The 19,999-nt window shown below is 40.6% G+C and overlaps 1 protein-coding gene across 8 annotated transcripts in view; it reads right to left on the reverse strand.

Annotated features, from left to right (window-relative positions):
• Window positions 1-636: 636 nt before the first annotated feature.
• Window positions 637-19,999, reverse strand: part of LOC139463750 (serine-rich adhesin for platelets-like) — a 167,603-nt gene continuing 148,240 nt past the window's right edge. For 7 of the 8 annotated variants that reach the window (XM_071245016.1, XM_071245019.1, XM_071245018.1 and 4 more), the window contains 11 exons: window positions 14,681-14,771; window positions 13,384-13,473; window positions 12,985-13,158; window positions 12,521-12,640; window positions 10,694-10,804; window positions 10,407-10,538; window positions 7,225-9,954; window positions 6,813-6,953; window positions 5,681-6,667; window positions 4,362-4,482; window positions 637-4,241 (listed from right to left, as the gene is read on the reverse strand). In XM_071245016.1, coding sequence (XP_071101117.1) covers window positions 3,721-4,241; window positions 4,362-4,482; window positions 5,681-6,667; window positions 6,813-6,953; window positions 7,225-9,954; window positions 10,407-10,538; window positions 10,694-10,804; window positions 12,521-12,640; window positions 12,985-13,158; window positions 13,384-13,473; window positions 14,681-14,771 — 5,218 coding nt within the window. In that variant the 3' untranslated portion in view covers window positions 637-3,720. Of the gene's footprint in view, window positions 4,242-4,361; window positions 4,483-5,680; window positions 6,668-6,812; window positions 6,954-7,224; window positions 9,955-10,406; window positions 10,539-10,693; window positions 10,805-12,520; window positions 12,641-12,984; window positions 13,159-13,383; window positions 13,474-14,680; window positions 14,772-17,574; window positions 17,669-19,999 lie in introns of those variants that run through there. The other variant, XM_071245023.1, reaches the window with a different exon arrangement.

Here is a 19,999-nt window from a genome sequence, read left to right on the forward strand (position 1 = left end):
AATAGGTGATACCAGTCGTGAAAAAGAATGTGACGACTAAATAATGTATCATATCTTTGTGTACCACACACTCTTCATGGTAATGGTAAACAGAAGTGAATTTAAAGTCGTGAAAATCTTTTATAAAAAACCCAACTGAAACAATTTTGTTTGGGTGTATGTCCAAAACCCCAGGCAATAGAATTGAGAATGAGGGTGCTGGATATGTCAGGTGATCAGATTGCAGGGGTCATGTCACACTGGATTGCAGTGGGGTGTGACCCATGATCACAGTGCTGATTTGGTGATGTATGGGATGTGTTGGGGTGATTGGTGTTTTTTGAAGCTGGAAACTTTGTTCTAACACCAGGATCAAAGAATAAGAAGAAATGCATAGTGTAAAAATTGCATATTCAGAACAGAGGGTTCTGGTTAGGTAAAGTATTTCTGTGTGACGATTTGAATAATGTTAATTTACAGCGTCAGTGGTTTCTGAAGATGTGTACGAGGATGGCAAGATTTACATTCAAGTAGGCAAAATTAGGTTCAAGATTCCCATCCTTGAGTCAGTGTAGCAGTTGAACTGTAGCTAAAACAACATGGATCAAGTACACTAACATTTCAGTTAATGAGAGTGTTCAATATTTATTCCCGACAATGGTGACACCTCATTTCTTCATATGGCCACAATATTACATATCCCTCTTTCAGTCTGAAAATGTAATTATAGTCATGAAATTTGTTGATGTGTAGTAAACATGTGAAGGCAACGAAACACAATGCATTGCATCTAGATATAGTAGTTTATTATTGGTATGAAAAGTACATAGTCATGTGACTTGCTTAGTTTTTGCTCACAAGTTTCAAATCTAAGGACTATAAATAATCTGTAAATAGATATGAAATGTTCACTGATTTCAATGAATACAAGATTATTAAATATTCCATTTTAGAAAAAAATCTTTCATAAACTTGTGAACAAAATATCTGATTCTCATGTCAACAGCATACATAAAATACAATGAATTTGAAATCACTCCTGTGAAAGTGTGACATATATTAAATATATGGTACTCCTATGAAACACTACTCTCTGATCCATACACCTAGTATCATTGTTTACATTCAGGCTGGTATAAAAAAACTGATTCACTCAGAAGACACTAACATCCAACAGTGGGAAGCCTCTCCATTGTCATTGCTCAACACACATCTGCATAAAAGTAGGCAAATCAAACCTGCAATATTGCTATTTACACATTATGAGATCAAAAGATTTCTTCCAGTAGAAAATATGAACATGTTGCAAAGCAAGTCACTAATCATTGAATTGATGTAAGAAAATGAAATTTATAATATTACAAAATACCATTCCTTCAATTCTGTATCAATAGCAGCACAAAACATTGTAATAAATGTAAAGCATATTCTGCTTACTGAAATGGAGATTGTAAGCTGATGATGGTTCCAGGGGCGTGCTGACAGTGGCTCTGACATGTTGCACCGCTCAGCTGAGGACACACCTTAAAACACATACTGGGAGTAGAACTCAACAAATATGTCAGGTTAAGCTACACATAGATGGTAAAATCCAACACAACTTACATGACATAGTCCCACAATGGGTATTAATAACAAAATGGATGAAGATTGAAGATGAAACCGCAATGACAATATGAAGATCAATGTATCCCACATGAACAAGATTCAGCAGATTTAAAATCTTTACTATACATGTGTAGCGGTGGAGTAATAATGGCGATGAAGTAGGTGTGGTATTCAGGCTGGTATTGCTTGTGGGCGGGGCATCTGCATAGTGGATCAGAGTATTGGCAAGCGTGTCTCACCGTCATCAGCACCTGCTTTGAAACTCAGGAGGCACTCGGTAAACAATGTATCAAAATTCTCATATTGGGTATATTAGATGTCCTGTTAAAATGATGGACAACTCTTATGCAATACTGCAGATGACATGTTAAAGGATGTAGGGCCCATTGTAAAAAAAGAAAACCTTACTGATATTTTGGTGTAGATTCATTCACTCCAGTAAACGGGATAATTTAAGACACATTAAGGATTCCTCACTAAAACAATTCTGATAACAATTCAGAATAGCATTAAAATAACAACTTCTTAAAATCCTAGATCAAGGGAGATAACCATATTTTCCATCACACCTAGTTCTCTTGTTATTCACATGTTTTGTTGATAGTAAGAATTTCTAAATCAACAATACAGAAAAAGATGGCATAATTATTATTTTGAAGAAATATATTACATCAATGTTCATTTTTGTGGCAAAATCAACACCACAAAATGTAAGAATGTGCAAAGTCAACTTTCCAGTTCAATACAATAAGCAAATTACAAATTCAACAATCATATTAAAGCATTGTGTGAATAAATAGCACTTACAATAGGATCACTACTAAAATGTAGCAATAACTTGAAATTTAAATTGAATGTAAAATCACAGATTTTCACCAACGCAGAGCACAAGTAACAGCCAGATTCCTATTTGCAGACATAATCAGCCAGTAGTAAAACAACAGGCTGCTGAAAAAGGCAGAAGAACTACTGAGGCGACAACAAGTGACCCTTCTACTTCACACTGTAACCTCCTCAATTGGGTAATGGCACATTTTAACAACAGGCACTAGTGTCAATGATCAACGTGGCACAAAATCACTCATAAATGATCTCAAGAACATATTTATAGAAGCTGATTGTTACAGTTTAGATGTTACTGAACATAGAGATTTGTTTCTACTTCTATCCCAGGAACCTTTGAACACTGATCAAATGAGCCTGAAGAGTTGAGGTAGACACTACAGTAGTTGATAAAGCGTGTGAATGTTGTCAACATGCATTTTGACTGAAATACAGGTGCAGCCTACATTGTTCCCCAGGACATACACCACAGCAGTAGACAGGTATACGAGTCAGTCTGAGTGTCACATGCCCTATTGTTGTATGATTAAACAGTATGAGCATTGGCGAATGATAGATGCATAAAATCCTACAGGTGATCGACAGTCCATGTACCATGTACCTAATGCTTTCATGATGCAGATGATTCACAGATGTTGAGGAGTGTGTCCTTCCCTACACTGGACAGCGGGGACCACGTGGGCAACCAGATATAGCAGGTGAAATGGCATGTGTATATAGATATGTACAGCTTGTCCCAGTAGATCCACTTGGCACCCGTATGCACCTGATGATAAGCTCCGGTGACTCAAAGTTATTTAATGTTAAGTATACAGAAAATACAAGCCAGTAAAGTCTGCAGCTGTATGAGTTGGGTGACAAATACTACCAACATGAAACTTGAAGTTATTCTGTCACTAACCTTAGTTTACTCAAAGTTATTTTGAGACTAGCAAAAATATCTCAGTACAAAATTACAACCATGAAATAGTCTGTAATGGTTCCCTATGGATGGTTGTAAGCTGCCAATGGGAACAGTAATATATTTTGTTATTATTTGTTATTCTATACTTTCGATGATGAAGTATAAAATCAATAAAGAATTAATGATATTGGCAGAATAAGAGATGTCATGTCTACATATCCCTGTCCTGTACAACTATCCTCTCACTCAGTACACCCTTGCAAACACTTTTTGTATATATGTAATCTATATAACATCCTGGCACCAAAAGAGTGTGAATGCATGTGGAAGATAAGGATCCCTGACTATATACCCCAGTGAGCCATTTGGCTCACAACATAGTCAGGTCATTGGTTGGAGAAGCCCTCACAGCACGAGTCACTCAGTGATAAGTTGCCTGCACTGACTGCTGTATCCGAGGAGTCCTGCTGCTGGGGTGAGTCAGCTCTACAGGCCTGTCCCATGCCTATACGGGAATTGTTCTCCCGCTGCTTCCGGGCTTTCATAGCATCTCCCCTTTTCTTCCGCTTATTCTTGTCCACCCGTCTAACCCTTCCTGACGAGGTTGTAATTATCTTTTGGTTTTCTAATCTGTGACCTTCCAGAGGTTGTCCTTGACCATGGTTCATGTTTATCTGACGACTTCTGTGTCCGCGACAATGTTCAGAACGTTCCTCATTGCCTTCAACATTGTCCAGAGCTATCAGTCTTGGGAGAGAGCCAGATTCAGAGTTAGAAGTAGAAAGGTCCTCGAGAAAATCGAAAGCAGCCACAGCTTGTTGTTCAGGCTCTCCATATCTAATGAAGAACTTGGAAAAGTCAAGAGGAGGGCGGTGGGTTGATGGGTACCTCATCACTTCATGGCGAGCTGAGAAAAGACAAAATCCAATCAGAAACAAGTTATTAAGTCAAATGTTCTTCATGTATATCAGAATATACTCATACTAGTTTATTATTATGATTATGAATGTGTTCAAAGATTTATCACCTTGTCTCCTGCGGCCAATGAGGCGTTGACACATCACATGGTCCAAACCAATGTCACTGGCAAGGCTGTCATTACTCTCCCCACCTGATGCCAGCATGGAGTCCAGAATGTCGGCACGCTTCTGCAGAACACAACAGCATCAGTATATATACAATGTTCCTTTCACAGAAATAACAAGCTATCAACTCTATTTGTGGTTAACTTGGCATAGCATCCTGTCCACACAAGCAATACTAGTGACAGCTATTGTGACCTTTACGCATATGAAGTATCCTACCTGTCTTTTGATAGGGATATTTATATGTCATATGATTCATTAATCACATTCATTAATCACAATCACAATGCTGACCTGCAATGAGGTGAGGGTTTAATGTCGCATCCAAGATTACTGCACTTATATAGCGACGTGCATACAGGTGTGTGTGTGTGTGTGGCCTCATGTATTAGTCTGGAATAAAGCCGATTTTATATTGCTAGACCACGTAGATATGCTGCAGTTGAACACTAGTACCCCACTCAGTCACAGTATACTGACTCTAAGCTAACAAGTCCTTGTTTTAACCCCTTTATGCCAAGCACCAGGCAGGGTAACAACAAGTATCATCTTTTAACGTCTTTGTAGACGCGGCAGGATATCGACCCCGGACCATCTGCTCTCCGGGCAGAGGCTCTACCACTACACCACAGAACCTGGAATGAAACCACCTTGACTTTTGGTGGAAATCAAACAAAGCACACAGTGACCCTGCATTACATATTATGTATACATATAACATATATAAAATCAGTTTTCAACCCATACTGATATTGACAGTAAATGTCAGCCAAACTATGGCAAATAAACACTGTTAGACCTTTAAATTTAGTGAAACAGACCTGGCATGAATGATGATACAGGAATAAATACTACACGTTCCATCATGAATGAGGTAAACAGAAGGCTTTCCTAGAAACCCTGGTCAATATGATATTGTTACATAAGTCTCGGTAGTCTATTTGACTTTTCACGAGGGTTTACTACTGAAAACAAATGATGGACAGAGAAAGTTATGCCAATTTAGTTCACTTAAATCTGATAAACTGTCCTGGTTAAATACTGGTAAATATTGTCAATAAGCATCTTTCAAAAGAAAGAAAGTGACTGAAGTGAAGACAAGTGTTGCGTAAATATCCAGTCAATAAATAAGGACATGCAATCCCTGGTGTCATCACTGAATTTTAGTGATCCAATCGTAATTTCCCCTTTTCACATCCAATGGAATCTGTTTCACAGATAAATGAGACAGATAATTCTCTGGCATTGATGTTTAATTTACCTCAGGATCAGCCATGTGGCTGTCAGACAGATGCCTCTTTGGGAGCCCGGTCTTATCCCCATTGCAGGCCTTATTGCCATGATAAACTCTGGTACTTGCAGCCCCATTCTCTGAGTATGTGTATCCTGGCAGGTCAGTATACGATGTCCCATTCACCTGAATCTCATAGAATTCCTCCTCTCGAATCTCACAGTTAGTATCCAGGTCACATGTAGCACCATCATTGTCCTCAAAGTCATCCATCCAGTTGGTAGACTCCTCAGCAAGTAATTCGGTGCTCCCTATGATGACCTCTCCTCCACAGGATGCCATATAAAACTCATCATCCACCCAGTGGTAGCCATCCAGTGCAGCTGAAGGCTGAGCAGTGGTTTGATTGGCAGGAGGAGGACATCCTGGAAGTTCGTTGGTGGATCCAGAATCAGCAGAATTCAAACTTGATAAACTTTTATGCAAATCATTCACAGTTTTGGATAAGTTGGCAATTTGTCTTGAAATCTCTTCAAATTCCCTGGATTCAATATTCTCCTCTCCAGCATGTTTTCTAACTTTTGGTCTCTCTAGTTCAGGTGGACCAAGTTTGTTAATCCCCCGATCATGACTCCCATTGGAGAAGAGACTTCTGTTGGAGCCCATGTTGCAGAGGCTGTAGAAATTGCTGTTAAATTTGGTCTGCTCTTCTGATGGTGGTGATCGTGGACTATCCTCACTCGATGCCCCCTCATGTGTACCATTAGATGTCTCAGGGGCAGTGAAGGACCCATCCTGAGCAACTGTGGAACTGTTCGAAATGTTGGCTTCTGCCGATGGATGGTTGCCACTGATATTGTTCAGACAATCATCCTCTGCACAGCCATTTTGTGAAGAGGCTTGGAGGTTACTACCTTTAATGTGTTTTTCAATTTCATCTTTGCTGAACTTAAGTAGCCAATCTTCAGGGTTAGAAGAATCAAACTTCTTCATCGACACTGGTGAGGGGGTAGAGCTCTGCAAGAATAGAAAATATCATTAATAAATACTTCAAGGATCCTCATTTTCATTATGCATCATTATATGATTTATGCATCATTATTTGATTTAGAGTAAAAGAAGTGGATGTTATTCGATACTGAAATAAAGGGCCATGCAATACCTTCTTTAATTCATCCATGGTGTGTTTTGGCGTCCATGGGGGCAGCGTGAAGGGTCGCTCACTTTTCTGTTTCAGTAATTCAATAAAGTTGATCTGAGCCTCAGAGTCACTGTCCGAGTCTGACACCAGGGCGGGAGACATCTACAGATGGAAAGCATTCCCACTAAATGGAAGTGTATATGCTAATATATAAGGTTACAGTCAGGACTTTAAAATAGATTATTATACATACTTTCAATATATTTGTGTTAGTTTTTAAAATGTCCTACAGTATCAAGAGATCACACTGAGCAAGTACATTCATGACATTGTTTTTGTATTAATAATGGTGTATTCAAATAAATGTGGCTAATTACTGATTAAGGCCTTTTATAATATTGTATAATGTTCTGACATATATCTATTACTATACCTTTGACTGACAGTGATCCTTGACTATGTCATGTACCCTGTATAGGACGGAGGTTTCATCGATGTCAATTTGTACAACTTGGCGTTGGTAATCACAGTTGCTGCCAGTAGATGGCACTGGCTGGAAATCCATCTCTGAGACTGATGCTGAACGTTCTGGAACTTTCCCACTGTCCCAGTTTCCTTGCGTGAAGTCTTCATACAGAGAGGTAGATTTACTTTGTCCAGCATTGGATAGATTGGAGTCTGACTTAGCCTTGGTAAGGCACAATGAAGGAAGTTTGGTCGATGTATACTTTGTGGAATCTAACGGTGGCAAACATGGAAGTTTTTGAGTGAAAGGTTGAGGTTTGCTGGACATGTTTTCCATGGAATTTTGAAGGTGTGACTTGAGGCTATTCTTTTGCATGGCAACACTTTCTTGCACAGTTTTGTTGTGAATAGCTTCCCACTCATCATCCTCTGGTATATCCTCCAACAACTTGTCTTCACTGATGTGCAGTGACAGTGCATGGTCACAGATGGAGTTGTCCGTCACACTGGTGAAATTTTGGAAGATGATATCTGCTGCTGGGACAGACCCATCATCCTGCGCTGGATCTTTAGCTGGAACAGAGCCATTTACTTCCAGAGCCTGTTGCATAGATTTGGAGGAATTAGGGCTTTTGGCATGTCTGTCTTTATCAAATGGCCAGCGTTTCTTTGGACTCTTGGGAGATATGATTGGTGATCTGGAAGCGTCTAGCTGTTTAGCACCTTTAAGTTTCTTTGCCTCCTCCTCGAAAAACTTTTTCATGTCATTGACCTTAAGGACAGGACTGACAGCACTCTCGCAGCTGGAGGAGGACACTTGTGAGGACAAACTCTGGTTGGAGTTGCGCAGCTCCATGCTGTGTGTGGATGTCTCCATGGCAGAGTCATGATCACTCATCACATCTGTGAATGCATCCTTTGTCTTTATAGTACTACAGTCAGCTGTGGAACTAATGTCACTCTCATTTACTTGTTCACATTTAATTTGAATATCAACTTTTTGTGCTGCAGCATCACTGAATTTTTCTAAAATCTCTGGCTGAATGTCACTAGACATAGTGGAATATCCATCATCTTTACTACCAGAGCGTTCTACACGGACACTTTCGAAACTAGTATCAGAAGATGGAGCCTTTTGATGGTATGCCAACACTTCTCTGCTTTTCACACGTTCAATTACATCCTGGACAAGAAACGCAGCGAGATCTTTCTGTTTTTCAACGGTCAAATTTTCACTCAAAAATGGCATTCCATCTTTGTCCATGATCAGTCCACTACCCTTCTTGTCTGTGCGACCTTGACACTGACCTTCACTAGACAATTTACGTAACCTTGGAGGTTTTTGTGGCACAGGTGGTGGTGATTTTTTAAATTTCCCGGGTGGACTAACAACAAGAGAAACATTGGCAACAATGCAGTTCTTGTTATCTCCAGCAACATTTGCTGGATATTTTCTCACCATACTGTCATGTTTTTCAACTTTCTGAGGGTTACCTCCCTTCTCTGACTTCTGCTCACTATTTTTCCCCTTGGCATCACTACTTACGTTACGTTTGACACTGTTGATCAAAGACTTGTGTTCCTCAGTGCTCGAGGAGCTGGATGAACTGAATCCACAAGAAAACTGTTTTTCTCTTGGCACAAGAATAAGGTTATCTGGTCTAAGAGGTTTACACCCACTAAACCCATCTTCACTTTTCACCACAGTTGCTGAGCCATCTTTTACTATAATATCAGCATATGGCCCCGACTTGACAGTTTTAGGTGAAGATCGTGTTGGATTGGCATAGTGGTAGAACATCCCCTTTGTCATAACAGGAATCTGACTCGGGCCTGAGGCAGGTGTGTTGAGGCTATTTGGTGACAGACAATTTGGAGACCAGTCAGAAAGGAAGTCCTCATCGAGAGGGTTGTCCATGTCTAAACTACTATCCAAGAGATCATTGAGTGAGACGGTGGAGGCTGTGCTAGAGTCTCTAGACACTGGTCGGGAGTCACTGTCCTCATCACTGTAGTCATAATAGTACTGACTGCGAAATGGCAGTGTGTGTCGGGGAGAGTCACTGGATTGTCTTGATGAGTTGACAGATTTAGGAGAATTATCCCGAGAGAGTGCTTTTTTCCTCTGTGACATGAGATCATGGAAACTTTGAGGTGTATTGTGTTTTGGTCCTTGCACTTTCTGCTCGGGTGTGTGGTCACCTGACCCTTTCCGAGCTCCCTGATTGGCTGTAAGTGTTGGAACCCTGCTTGGTATTCGAGACTTGGTCCGTGGAGATGGAGGGGGCAAAACTTGTGCTTTGTTGGCAGCACCTTCAGCATTTACATTCTTCTCACTGGATGACTTCTTCCCTAAACTTTTAGGTTTTCGATGAGGACGTGTTGTGTTTTTGATACTAGGGGACTTTCTAGCAACACCAATCCGATCTAGAGACTGACAGCCTCTTTCAAGTCCAGTGACATGTTTCACCTTTGGACTAGAATTATTGGCTGGGAATTCTGTTTCTATCTTTGTCTGTAATGCTGGGCTGCTGCTAGCCTTGGCAATGGACTCTGAGTGGGAAGGGGTAGGGGGGGTCACAGGACTGTTGTCGGAAGAACTGGGCCGACTTTCATCTGTCAAGGGCAAGTCCAGCTTATCTCTCAGCCAAGGGGGAGGAGAACTCATCTGGGGCATACCAGGACTATCATCAAACAGCTATAACAAAGAACATTCATGGGTTAGATAAAAGAAACTAGGGATACAAAGCATTGGGGATATATATCAAAGTTTTGAGAAAGATTTTACTGATTGATGTTCATAAACTAAATTAAATAACTTGCTGAAAGTGTATCAGATTTGATTCTCACATAGTTTGTTTGTTGTTTAACGCTGCACGCAGCAACATTCCAGCTATATGATGGCGGTCTGTAAATAATCAAGTCTGGACCAGACAATCCAGTGATTGACATCATGAGCATCGATCCATGCATTTGGGATACGATGACATGCATCAACCATGTCAGCGAGCCTAACCACCCGATCCCATTATAGTCGCCTCTAACGACAAGCATAGTCGCCTTTTACGGCAAGCATGGGTTGCTGAAGACCTATTCTACCCCTATATGGGTCTCTTACAAAGTATTTAGATTGCCAAGTCAAGAACGTACATATTCACTACACATGCTCTGAAGTGAACCCGTGGACCTCTCCAGTGTTGGTGGGGTTGTCTCCCCTTTACCCCCTGCTGGTGCTGGTGCTGCTGCTGCTTGAGGGCGAGCTGTTTGTGCGATGTGCCGGGGCTGGATGGTGAGAAACGGGACAGGTACATGGTCAGAGAGAGAACATCAGGGGGATGTCAGTATTAAACATTACATACGTGAGTTAAACTAAATGGTAAGAAAGCTTTGATAAAGATCAGTTTAGAATTCTTTAGAAGGACCTTCAAAGCACTGACCTGTTGAGATTGTGGGTGTACTATGGCTGTTATACTGACAGGGGTGGTGTTGGACTTTGCTGCCTCACAAACCTGGACTGGAGCAAGCTGCTTGCGAGAAGGCACAGATTGCTGAAACAACAAATAAAGTCACATGAAATATCTTTCAGGTGTCAATAACATGAGTGGCTGGTGGCTGGGTTGTATGTCATGTATATATCCCTACTGAGTACTGCAACATGAAGTAATAACAAATCGTTTATGCTGTGCAAGGAGAGTTGTGTCATTAAGTGCCTCGATGTCCTCTTCACATAACACAGCCTTTAGGGTGAAGACATTTGTGTCATTTAGTGTCTGGATGTTGTGTTCACATAACACAGCCTATAGGTGAAGACAGTTGTATCATTTAGAGTCTGGATGTCCTCTTCACATAACACAGCCTATAGTGTGAAGACATTTGTGTCATTTAGTGTCTGGATGTCATCTTCACATAACACAGCCTAAAGTGTGAAGACATTTGTGTCATTTAGTGTCTGGATGTCCTCTTCACATAACACAGCCTGTAGTGAGAAGTCATTTGTGTCATTTAGTGTCTGGATGTCCTCTTCACATAACACAGCCTAAAGTGTGAAGACATTTGTGTCATTTAGTGTCTGGATGTCATCTTCACATAACACAGCCTATAGTGTGAAGACATTTGTGTCATTTAGTGTCTGGATGTCCTCTTCACATAACACAGCCTATAGGGTGAAGACAGTTTGTATCATTTAGTGTCTGGATGTCATCTTTACATAACACAGCCTAAAGTGTGAAGACATTTGTGTCATTTAGTGTCTGGATGTCCTCTTCACATAACACAGCCTATAGGGTGAAGACATATGTGTCATTTAGTGTCTGGATGTCCTCTTCACATAACACAGCCTATAGGGTGAAGTCGTTTGTGTCATTTAGTGTATGGATGTTCTCTTCACATAACACAGCCTATAGTGTGAAGACAGTTTGTATCATTTAGAGTCTGGATGTCCTCTTCACATAACACAGCCTATAGTGTGAAGACATTTGTGTCATTTAGTGTCTGGATGTCCTCTTCACATAACACAGCCTATAGTGTGAAGACATTTGTATCATTTAGAGTCTGGATGTCATCTTCACATAACATGTTGTATAACATGTGGGGGTATAGGGTTGTATAAAGAGTTATATTGTATTACATGTGTGGGGTATAGGGTTGTATAAAGAGTAATATTGTATTACATGTGTGGGGTATAGGGTTGTATAAAGAGTTATATTGTATTACATGTGTGGGGTATAGGGTTGTATAAAGAGTAATATTGTATTACCTGTGTGGGGTATAGGGTTGTATAAAGAGTTATATTGTATTACATGCGTTGGGTATAGGGTTGTATAAAGAGTTATATTGTATTACATGTGTGGGGTATAGGGTTTTATAAAGAGTTATATTGTATTACATGTGTGGGGTATGGGGTTGTATAAAGAGTTATATTGTATTACATGTGTGGGGTATAGGGTTTTATAATGGGTTATATTGTATTACATGTGTGGGGTATAGGGTTGTATAAAGAATTATATTGTATTACATGTGTGGGGTATAGGGTTGTATAAAGAGTTATATTGTATTACATGTGTGGAGTATAGGGTTGTATAAAGAGTTATATTGCATTACATGTGTGGGGTTTAGGGTTGTATAAAGAGTTATATTGTATTACATGTGTGGGGTATAGGGTTGTATAAAGGGTTATATTTTATTACATGTGTGGGGTATAGGGTTGTATAAAGGGTTATATTGTATTACATGTGTGGGGTATAGGGTGACATAAAGATGTATACCTGCACTATCGAGTCGGAGGCACATCGTAACTTCTGCTGGAACATGACATTCAGCTGCCTGTTCTGCAGCTCCAGGTCCTGAACACGGCCCTGCAGCTTCATACACTCTTCACGCAGTGTCTGAAGTAAGGTAGATGTAGTTAACTACCACAATATATCAACAAGGTGAATTTACAAATGTTATGAACACAAAAGTTCCAGAAAGTCACTTATCAACTTTATCAGTACTGGCACTGTTTTAATGTGAATGTTCAGAACTACCACACAAACAGAACAGCTTGGCCACACAGTCAATCTATATCTACTGTGCAAACCATCATGGAAACAGCCTTCAATAGAAATACAGAGTTCTGACTTGCCCAAAGTGAATATAAAGGGATCGAACTCTGCATACCTTCTGTTCAATAGGAATACAGAGTTCTGACTTGCCAGAAGTGAATATAAAGGGAGCTAACTCTGCATACCTTCTGTGCAAGAAGTGCTTGTACAACCTGGTTTGCTATCTCATCAAGACACTTCTCATATTGGTGTCGTTGTTGTTCATTCTCCAGCACCAGGGCAGAGTTTTCTGCCTCCAGCATCTTGAGTCTCTGCAGCAGCAGCTTGGACTTGTCCTGGTCGTCTCCCTTGCTTGACAGCTGCACATCAAACAATCCTGGTCAGTTGGGTAAGGTAGAGTGTACAGATACATACTTGCAAATATAGCCATCTGCTTGACAAATTATGTGAGAATGCCTATGTCTTTTCTTGCAAAACATTGAAAACAATACATAGCATCTATTCATATGACACAAGATTTAATTTATCAGTGAAGTCTGAGAGTCCAGAGTTACACCACCACCAGCAGCCATGACAGTACCCACCTGCGCCTCCAATTTCTTCACCTCATTGAGCAGCACCATGTTCTCCCGCTCCAGGGTGCTGATGTGGGAGCTGTACTTTTGCAGGTTTGTCTACAAGGCAAAGCTCTCCATTACACACACACACACACACAACTAGTAGAAACTGTCATCATGCAGTGAATCAAACTATTCAATCTTTAACAAAACTGCTGTATGTCAACTCATTACTGAAGTGCCTGTGGTCTCAGACATGCATTGGAATCTGGAATTTATAACAATGCTGCTGAGGCACTGGCTGTTTGCTGTACTTGCACAGCATGCCACTATAGTTCAAACAGACAGCATGCCGCTATAGTTCAACCAGACAGCATGCCGCTACAGTTCAACCAGACAGCATGCTGCTATAGTTCAACCAGACAGCATGCCGCTATAGTTCAAACAGACAGCATGCCGCTATAGTTCAAACAGACAGCATGCCGCTATAGTTCAACCAGACAGCATGCCGCTACAGTTCAACCAGACAGCATGCCGCTACAGTTCAACCAGACAGCATGCCGCTATAGTTCAACCAGACAGCATGCCGCTATAGTTCAAACAGACAGCATGCCGCTATAGTTCAACCAGACAGCATGCCGCTATTGTTCAACCAGACAGCATGCCGCTATAGTTCAACCAGACAGCATGCCGCTATAGTTCAACCAGACAGCATGCCGCTATAGTTCAAACAGACAGCATGCCGCTATAGTTCAACCAGACAGCATGCCGCTATAGTTCAAACAGACAGCATGCCGCTATAGTTCAACCAGACAGCATGCCGCTATAGTTCAACCAGACAGCATGCCGCTACAGTTCAACCAGACAGCATGCCGCTACAGTTCAACCAGACAGCATGCCGCTATAGTTCAAACAGACAGCATGCCGCTATAGTTCAACCAGACAGCATGCCGCTACAGTTCAACCAGACAGCATGCCGCTATAGTTCAACCAGACAGCATGCCGCTATAGTTCAACCATATAGTATGCCACTATAGTTCAACCACACAAAATGCCACTATAGTTCAACCAGACAGCATATACCCTAGTTCAACCATATAGTATGCCACTATAGTTCAACCACACAAAATGCCACTATAGTTCAACCTGACAGCATGCCACTATTGTTCAGCCAGACAGCATGCCAGTTACTTCATCCAGACAGCATGCCATATCACACAATGCAGCTATAGTTATAGAAGCTACAGGCATAAGGTCACCAGACTTTCATCTTCTACTTCTTCTACCAGATCTATGTGGCCAAGCCACCCTACATGTGTCTCACCTCGTATGTGATGGAGAGGTTGGACTTCTCCTGCTTCAGCTGGTCAATCTTGCTCTTGTACTGCAGCATGTTCCTCACCATCTCCTCCATTCTGAAACACACCACACTGGTTAACTCAGCTGCTTACAGATCCCCACAGCAATGTCATAACATATACACTAACTGCTTACAGATCACCAAAGCAATGTCATAACATATACACTAGCTGCCTACAGATCATCCCTGCAATGTCATAACATATACACTAGCTGCCTACAGATCACCATTGCAATGTCATAACATATACACTAGCTGCTTACAGATCACCATTGCAATGTCATAACATATACACTAGCTGCTTACAGATCACCATTGCAATGTTATAACATATACACTAGCTGCTTACAGATCCCCACAGCAATGTCATAACATATACACTAGCTGCTTACAGATCACCATTGCAATGTCATAACATATACACTAGCTGCCTACAGATCACCATTGCAATGTTATAACATATACACTAGCTGCTTACAGATCATCCCTGCAATGTCATAACATATACACTAGCTGCTTACAGATCACCATTGCAATGTCATAACATATACACTAGCTGCCTACAGATCACCATTGCAATGTCATAACATATACACTAGCTGCTTACAGATCACCATTGCAATGTCATAACATATACACTAGCTGCTTACAGATCACCATTGCAATGTCATAACATATACACTAGCTGCTTACAGATCACTCCTGCAATGTTATAACATATACACTAGCTGCCTACAGATCATCCCTACAATGTCATAACATATACACTAGCTGCCTACAGATCACCATTGCAATGTCATAACATATACACTAGCTGCTTACAGATCACCATTGCAATGTCATAACATATACACTAGCTGCTTACAGATCACCATTGCAATGTCATAACATATACACTAGCTGCTTACAGATCACTCCTGCAATGTTATAACATATACACTAGCTGCCTACAGATCACCAAAGCAATGTTATAACATATACACTAGCTGCTTACAGATCACCAAAGCAATGTCATAACATATACACTAGCTGCTTACAGATCCCCACAGCAATGTCATAACACATACACTAGCTGCTTACAGATCACCACAGCAATGTGGATTTGGTCTAACAGTGGTTAGCAATGCCCGTCATAAGTCTCACCAGGAAAGTCTCAAAAGGAAACCGATGGCCATAATACTTACATAAATGATAACTAAATTCGAATAAGTATGATTTTCATGATCCATCACAGTATTGCAACACATATATATGCAGCACTTTCTCTTTGCCTATTTGACAGTATCTCCCTGCCATAACAATTAAGTCTAGAACTACCAGTGCCAAGTGTGTGATGAATGTGGAAGTATCAGTAAATAATGGTTATGCCAATGGAACAGGTTGTAAAAGATAACCTATCCTCTTGGTAGTTAGCTTATTACACACCCAGATGGTGGCAACACTTTACTCTCTGCACTTCTACTTTACTCTACTGAAGTTAATTTAATGCTTCAATGGTGCACCATGTCACAATATGTCAAGATCCTATGTAGTTCTCTTGTCTGTTCAGCACATGCAGTGTCACAATATGTCATGATCTCCAGGCTGGAATACTATGATGTAAGTTATGTATTAATTCATGTACCACTGAATATTTACATATACACTTTCTCTGTATATGTGCCGTGGCCTTCATAACAAAAAAGACTTGGTTTGACTGTTCATCAAAATCTCAGCCTTAGAGATAATAGATGATATGTTCTTACACCTGTGTAACGTTTGGGATATCATTATACCCTTTTGCAAAACTCATACCAACGATTCTATTTACACATATTTTCACCATGCTAATGATTCATGGTTCTGCCACAGTCCAGTGTACAGAACACTGTGAAATGTGTTAATGTTAATGCAAATATCAACTAATGATTTTAGAACTGATGCTAACATTACATACTGCTGACATACCTTCTACACCATGCAACATACACCATTGCTGATACACATGCAGCTGGAGCACCTCTAAGCTTCACTCAACCCTGACAGTTTCTACTACAGAGAGGAACAGTGAGGCCTACTCAGCCCTGCCACGGCATGCTAACACAAACAGTTGAGCACTAGGCATGTCTCCAGCCATCATACACTCTACATAGCTGCTCAACAGCTCACTGATAACTTGGTCAAAAAGAAAACAAAACAAGAACTTCCATCTGTCAAAAATAGATTCAGATGACTGGAGGCAGCTTGCAGATCCAGATAACTGATTGCTGCATACCAAACATAGCTGTCACATCCTCAACATGCCTTCTAACAACCATTCTCATCCAGACACTCCTATATATATGCTGCAGGATGTTTGGCCGTTACTTTAGGTTTGAGGCTTCTGTTAGTGAAGATTAGCCAACAATATGCATACCCACCTGAATCCTTGTCTTTAGTAACAATATGCACACTTGTCTGAATCTCTGTCTGACCCAACAAGAAATACTCCAATCTGAATCCTTGTCTTTACTAACAATATGCACACTTGTCTGAACCTCTGTTTGACCCAACAAGAAATACTCCAATCTGAATCCTTGTCTGAACCAACAATATGCACACTAATCTGAACCCTTGTCTGAACCAACATGTGCACTTTTTTGTCCACAAAAGATCATGTCTACAGATGCCCTTTGACCAATGTCGGATGCCAAAACTTGCAATTTCAAGGCAGCTTACCTGAAATGTGATGTCGAGGTCAGAGACACATTGTGTCAGCACATACTCACAAGCTTATTCGGAAGTCTTGTAAAAGCATAACAGATTTCCCCATATCATGTACACCTCCACACAGATCCACCTCAACAACTCAACTCCGAGGCAACTAAAACAAACCTCACCTTGACAATGATGGTGTTCCCTTAAACACAAGCACAAGGAAGCAATGACTTCTGCTCTAATATTCCAATCACAAAATACCGAAAGGTAAGCAGCTCCCACCTCCAAGCCTACTTCTAACCATGCTAGCCCTCTTAGTAAGACAGGAAAAAATACCCCGAAATATGAGTAAAGATGTTTTCCGATGTGTGTGATATATCAGGTTTCCCATGCACATGCATGCACGAAGGGAGCCTGAGAAAATACTGGGAGAAAACACGGCCAGATGTTAAAGCAAGAGGTAAAGAAGTCTCCCGCTTCTTTAATTATGAGAAACAAGAGTGTGAGAAGGAGGATGAGGATTTTCAAGTATTTTAACTGCCCCCAGATTAAAATAGACACAATAGCAGTGAGGGGTGGCAAAGTAGCCTGGACACTTGAAATGGTGGCAATTGTGAGACCTGAAGCCCAAACTTCATCAGGGAGCCCCAAGGCAAGCAGTTGACATTAACCTATCAAATTAGATACTAACTATTTATAGGCCTAACAACCTGACCTGCATTCTTGATTGACAAATCATCAAATTAATCATAAAAAATAATTGATTTAAGTTTTTTAACGGCCTCTGTTAATAAAATAAGATTGTTTGTTGCCAACTGTTTCACACTTCATTAATCACTGCTGTTACAAATCTTGACAAATTTAGATGATGTTACACACATGCGGAAGTTGACCAGAACACAGCAATTTGCCATATCACTTTCACCTTACACATCTTGACAAACATCAAGAGCTGCTGGGAGCCCTAGCTCACAAATCTCTAACGCAAATAATAACTGCTAATAAGTATTCCTGTGAAAACTGCCTCTTACCTCAGGAGTCAAAGCTTTCTCCATCAACCAAATCTTTTATTCATGAGGCAGGTCTTTAGAGGGTACCGGTATATAATTGTCCAAGAAACAAAAGGTTTAACACATTGAAGGTGAATGACAATGAGCTAGTGTGCAATGTGCTACAAGCCAGCACTGAGGAAGATTGACCAACGGGGGGCAGCGCAGGACAGCGGTCAAGTTGGCCTGGGGCAAGGATTGCATGGAGGGGAGGGGCGCGCACCACACAGCAAGGTTAAGTCCTCAAAGCACTGCCCGCAAGCACTGCCCACACTTTCAATGTCAGTCTCTAATTCGGTAATAATCTCAGGCCCCAAGTCAACAATCCAGAAAACAGGTAAACTAAGTTGACACGGAACTGAGATCTACACAGAGTCTGTCTGTACAAAGAAGATTGGGCTTTTCGTAGTACTATGCAGACTTAGGAAGTGTCCTATCAATGCTTGAGGTGAATTCATTTACCAACTGACTCACTTATCCCTGGCACAAAGTCAAGATGGGGTATTGATCAATGGCATATCATATCAACTGATATCAGCAGCTTTTATGGGCATCTAGGATTACATCTTTACCATATCTACAGGCAGTCTCCAGTCTTCGAATAAAACAAGCAATACTCAAACATTATTATATAGTCACCAACTGGACACAGTACGTATACACCAACACTTGTTCTCATGAGTTGAAAGTGATATGAAAACGCATTCTCCTGGACAGTAACAGATGAAGATAAATTACAGTTACAATATGAAAGTGGCGTAAATGAAGATCTACCTTAGCCCTGCCATGGCGCTGCAAGTAGTTTAGGAAGGGAGAGCAGGCATGGAGTGGTGCCACACACCTGCTGGCTGCCAGATGTTATTGTGTCACCTCCTGCCATGTACATGCAACAGTCTAGTCGTATCTATGTCAGCTTTAGTAGAACAGCTGATGGCCACAATCAATATGTGTTGCTACACAAGCCTCAGTACAGTGCCGTGTATACAAGGCATTGTGGAGCTTCTGCAGGTGAAGTAACGGACACAGGTGTGGGTGAAGTCAAGTACTATGCCTGATTAAAATCCTTAATGTAATATTTGTACACAATGAATTACATGTCTTTACCAATAAGGTCTTCATTAATGAAAGATTTTCAGTTTCAATACATCAGAATTTATGTATAACGATTAAAATAATCATTTACAAATTACCTATGCCATCTATTCAAATAATATTTAACAATTCAAAGCATTTGTGTTGCTTGCCATGTTGACTTTGAAAGCACTCTCAATTTGAAAAACAAACATAATTCATATTTAATATAAAGCTTCATCAATGACTCCAGTATTTTCAACAAACGACTGACAATAATGGTGATTTTCTTCTTCAGTGCACATCCTTTTCACTTACAAAGAGCTGGGCGAAAAATTAAATTGCTGTTTCCGTTTTTACTATTTGCATCAGAATATTGACAAGTCATCCGCTGTTTCAGCTTAATTAACTCTGCAGCCGAAATGCAGATGTCACATTTGAGGACACTTTTGCACAGGCCATTACAATCATTCTTAAAACTATTTTT

The sequence above is a fragment of the Haliotis cracherodii genome, unplaced genomic scaffold (assembly GCF_022045235.1).
Source record: "Haliotis cracherodii isolate W230 unplaced genomic scaffold, xgHalCrac1.p SCAF_16, whole genome shotgun sequence".
NCBI lineage: Eukaryota > Metazoa > Mollusca > Gastropoda > Lepetellida > Haliotidae > Haliotis > Haliotis cracherodii.